This window comes from Otolemur garnettii, unplaced genomic scaffold (assembly GCF_000181295.1).
Source record: "Otolemur garnettii isolate 467f Iridium unplaced genomic scaffold, OtoGar3 scaffold00019, whole genome shotgun sequence".
NCBI lineage: Eukaryota > Metazoa > Chordata > Mammalia > Primates > Galagidae > Otolemur > Otolemur garnettii.
In genome coordinates, this window is record NW_003852414.1 from 24,661,006 (window position 1) to 24,666,351 (window position 5,346).

A 5,346-nucleotide genomic window follows, 5' to 3' on the forward strand; every position below is an offset into this window, starting at 1 on the left:
ATGAACTCATCACAGGAATGAACTCATCACAGGAATGAACTCATCACAGGAATGAACTCATCACAGGAATGAACTCATCACAGGAATGAACTCATTTACAGCAGCCCAAGGAAGGGATTAAAGGTATCATACAAAGGTATCAGTACAAAGATAACTATTAGAACAAAAACACAAACCTTCCTAAAAATCGAAAGATAAACCAAACCAAAAAACAAACTCACAAACAAAACCTTGTGCTCCGTCGTGCAGTCGGTTAGCACGCGGTACTTACTGATACACAACAAACAAAACAGTGAAAGACAGGACGGTACAGTTTAGCCAAAAGAGTGGGATTATGTGTAAGAAAAAAAATGCAATTGCTTTTATATTTTAAAAGCAGAAGAATAAGCCATAAAATTAAAATGAACAGATTTCATCTAAAATAAAGATGGAGTACAGTAGAAGAGCCAGAGTTAGATTAAGAATCTTTTGTACAGTTGACTTTGAAATTCTACATAATTTTATTCAATAATTCTAAGATAAAATTACATTTAAAAGTACCAATCCTTAAAAATTGAAAATAAGCACAAATGAGCTGTGGGCATAATTGTATAAAAAGGAACTAGTCTAGTAACTTAAAAACAGTAATCTGACTGTACATCCCTAGTTAGCTATAACCTATGGGTAAAAACAAGCCAAAAAATACAAGAAAACATAATGAACTACAGGTCTATCAAGTGCACACTCAGGTCAGTGCTCCTGGAAGCTTGGAGTTTGGGTAAGGTTGACAGAGCTCTAGATGGCGAAACTAATGAGATTACATAAAAACACTATAGATTTGAATTTGAAATTTCAATTTAAATCCGTATCTTATTTTATTATTTAAAATTATTTCCTAGCTCTGCCCATGAAGGCCTACCAACAGTGAGTAATCCAGGAGAAAGGAGTATTCCTAACACCCGGATTTCAGCTCTGTGATCCTGTAAAGAAACCAGTTTTCCTTTAGAAATAACTGATTCCAGGTACGGAGTGTTAGAAAATGTGAAAGTGAGCCTGAGATAACTTGTCATCCTGGAAGGCAAGGAGGCGACTCACCCCCTCAAAGCAAGGTGAAGGTCGTGTCAAAGGGACACAGAGACCGGCAGGTCAACATCAGTGAGTAATGACCAGAGTGGTCACAGCAAAACAAATGTGTTCAGACCCAGGAGTGCACGAGAATAGAGACTTTTAGAGATTCCTAATGAATGAAACTATTTTTGAAAACTGATGAAGGAAAAGAATCAAGCACTTGTCCTGCCTTTATTATAAGTCAGTACCTCAGAGTAACCAGACAGCTGAGGAGGGGAATTCTCTTTATAGAAGTATTCCAGTTAATAAACAGGTGACTCTGTTATCTCCAAGAAGAAAACAAATCTAGGCAATGACATCATTTGCCACAAAAAGACATTATATACATTCTGAGATATGGCCAAAATAAACTGCATCAGGTCTCTAAGATCTAACTACCAACTTATCAGAATACATGGAACACAGGGTCATACACAGTAAGTGACACTGGGGGGTGCTACCATGAACATTCAGGTCGTGAAAAGCTCTACAGGAAGATCCTAGATGATAGTTTCTTCAATAACGATAACAAAAAAAACCCACAAAAAAAACCAAAGGGGAAATCTATAGATTAAAAGAACTTAATCACAATGTATGAATATTACTTGCATTCTCCAATTCAAACAGACAAAATGAACCAAAACCAAAAACATACAAGACAATCAAGAAAATGTATGAACACTGAATTTGGAATTAAGGAATTATTTCAGTCTTTGTCTGGTTTTGTGAAAAATGGCATTTTATTTTATTTAAGAAAAAAGTTCTTTCAAGTGATGAAGGTAATAGATAATGAAAGAGTTACAGATGAAATGATACAATGTTTAGGATTTGCTGCAAAATAAGAAGGTGTGGGTGAGTGGACAGAGAACTAGACTGATCTCATCAGACACTACCTGTGACTGCTAAGGTTCAAGTAAAGAAAAGAAGGATTTTCTTTAAGTAGATTTGATCATGTAATTTAATGTGGCAAATTACAAACACTGTCTTATTTCTGTATATGATTTGAAGCATACTTAAAAATACAGGGTACCATTGCATACGTTTTTCTTCTCTTTGAAATACAAGATATTTCAAATGTAACTAAAACTGTTTTGCAAAATACCTTAAAACACATAATTCTTCTATAGAGACATTATATACTAAAAATAAGAAAAAAACCTGGTTTGCCGAATTGCTAAAATGTTAATGGGCATATTATAAAAATTTAACTTTTAGATTTTTTTTGAGATAGGGTCTGGCTCTGTCACCCAGGCTGGAGTGCAGTGGCTCGATCACAGGTCACTACAGCTTTAACCTCCTAGGCTTAAACTATCCTCTCATCTCAGCCTCCTGAGTAGCTGGGACTACAGGTGTATGCCACCATACCTGGCTAATTTTTAATTTTTTGTAGAAATGGGGTCTTGCTTTATTGCCAGCCTGGTCTCGAATCCCTAGCCTCAAGAAATCCTCCTGCCTCTACTTCCCAAAGTGCTGGGATTATAGGTGTGAACCACCACTCCCAGCCTTAGAAAACTTTCTTTGTGTGTGTGTGTGTGTTGCAGTTTGGCCAGGGCCAGTTTTGAACCTTCCACCCTCGATATATGGGGCCAACGCTCTACTCACTGAGCCATAGGAGCCGCCCTTTAGAAAACTTTTTAAAAAGGAAATTGCAGCAGCTGCTGCTGTTAAGCATAATGTCAAACATTTTTTGGAAATGTACAACTTTTTCATTATAATCTTAAAAAGACTCCCTCAACCCAAAATACTTTGGTAAAATTTTCCAACTGACAAAAATGGAGCAAGTACTTCCAAAGAAAACCAGGTTTTTGGATTGAAGTGCAATTTTATATAAAAGATTAAACAAACACTTTTGTGTGTGCATCAAGTGTTAGTTTGATGATAGGTGATATGTTTGAAGCCAACAGGCCACATCTGACTTATAGACAAGGTGGCTTACATGGTTACTTCTTTAAAAAAAGTTGATTCAACATTTAAAATTCAGGCGATTTCATATAAAAACCCAGAGTTTGATAGTCCTACATGAAACGACAGGTTGGCACACACTAGAGACTGCCTCCTTCAGGGGCCCGTGCTTTCCTGTTCACACCTCCACCCGGGCGTAGTTTAAGGGCCAGTCTCCTTAGGCATCTGTGTCTATAGATGATGACTTACAGCCTAACACTATTTAAAAGTGTTTTCCTCTCATTCTCAACAAAGAAGTAGAATAGCAAAAAAAGAGGGAGTCAATGAGTCAGTATTATTCAGTTCTGTATCTAAAAAACACAAAAATACCTCCCTAAAGCCCGAATTCATTATTCTCACAGCACAGACATAAAATGCTACCTGCAGCTTTTAAAGTGCTTTTACCAGGACAGCAAAGCTTACCTTCAGATCAAGGCTGCTAAGGCTTACAACATCATCATCTTTCTCTCTTCGTTTTCTTTTCTGTAAGAAAGAAAGATTTAATTTTCATATAGAAGGAATTCATTTACCCCATTAAACAGAAACTCCACATAGCTAAAAAAAATAAATATCTTTTAAAAAGTCAAGCTTTGGCTGTATTCACAAGGCAGTTATTTGGTGGATGCCCATAAATCACATGCACTTCTTAAATGGCCCCCAAGTCCTCTCTTCACGGTAAGGTGATGCCACCCTATTAAAAAACTTAGTTATATAAAGTTTTCAGAATAGAACTCTTATGTAAGAAAGAACTTAAAAAAACACATTATTTATCCTATGGAGGATCCTTCACTAGAAAAAGAGTTATCCTTTTCCCATTGCCTGAGGGAGAAGTTATTAACTGGAGATGGACAGACAGCCACGGTCCTGGAGTACTTTCCAGTAACCATTTATCACCTTCATTCAGCCCTGAACGCTGGTAGTGGCAAAACTGTGTACACAGCTAACATTTCTGGTTTGTAATCAATACTGAATAAGCACCTGTAAGTAATAGTCATTCTCCCACATCCCTAAATAACTTCTCTGATTACTCCTGACATAGTGTAGCTCTTGTGAACTCTTATGTGACCAGTCAGGGCTCCCTTCCATCACCTTCCATCACAGGGAGGAGGAACTGCTAGGAGGTGAATTGAAACCCAGCAGGAGAGGGACAGCAGAGGAAAGAAGAGGCAAAGCTCAGCAGAGGGGGACGCAATGGACCCGGAGGCCTCAGAGCCTCCCATGAGAACCGCGCGGGAGGCTCTGCGCCATTGGGAAGGCCACGTGAACCAAGCCTCCAGTGCAAGTTGGGGGCAACTAAATTCACAGCAAATAAACAGAAAATTCTCAAGTCAAGTCCTACATGCAGTCACTCTGAGAAAAAAGAGAACAAGGGATGGAATACATCCCCTTAGCAAACGAAGGCACAGGAGGAGTACATCTTCAAAGAAGGAAAACAAACCACAACAGACTATTTAAAACTGAGCTAAAAGACAGTAAGACATGAAAGAACAATATAAATCAGAATTGAGAAAAAATTAAAAATGAGGTGACAGAACTCAAGAAATCTTTACTGATCCCTCTACTAGACAATATAGACAAGTATACGGTCATATTCTATACTGACGAATGTGGTCCCAGTTTTGAAAAGTCAACTAACCAAAAATCTCGCGGGTGGGGATCCACCTGTGAGTGAGCGTATTATTAGCTAATGAGCAAAATACAGAGGGATACAGCGTGTTGCTGACTGGGTGAGAGAAGAGGCTGGGGACGGACTCACATGGAGGAGCAGGAGGAAGAGATTGTACTGTATGCACACGTGTGACCATCCTTACGCAGTCATGTGAAGCTGTATACATGTATATGCATGAAGAAATCTAACAGATTTTGAAACATTCTACTGTAATTTCTTTTAAATATTTTAAAGCTATGTTTTTCATAGTTAGCTCTTTAATCCACCTGGAATGTACTTCTGTATGTACGTGGCATGAAGTAGGACAGTCAATTGCCCCACTCCTCAGACCATTTATTGAAAGGTGTTTATCAGGCTTGTGACCCAGTAAGTCCTAGTAGCTGTGAGTAGGCGAGTTTCTGGGTCCTCTATTTTGTCGCACTGGTTTATTTATTTATTTATTTATTTATTTATTTATTTTTTTTGGTTGCAGCCGTCATTGTTGTTTGGCGGGTCCGGGCTGGGGATGGTTCACCGAAATTCTAGTGTTTTTCTTTGGAAAGCTGAAATGGATTCCTGAATCTTTGATGTGGTATATGGAAAGGCAAGATAACAAATTACACTGCCAGGCAAGTGAAACCCATCCCAGATATACTAGCAGTGGTGTTTAT

At 38.2% G+C, this 5,346-nt stretch overlaps 1 protein-coding gene across 1 annotated transcript in view; it reads right to left on the minus strand.

The window, feature by feature from the left end:
* The window catches only part of NET1 (neuroepithelial cell transforming 1), a 33,304-nt gene that overhangs the window by 17,722 nt on the left and 10,236 nt on the right, over window positions 1-5,346 (minus strand). Inside the window, 1 exon segment of the mRNA XM_023511432.1 lies at window positions 3,451-3,510. Within this exon segment, the coding sequence (XP_023367200.1) occupies window positions 3,451-3,510 (60 nt within the window).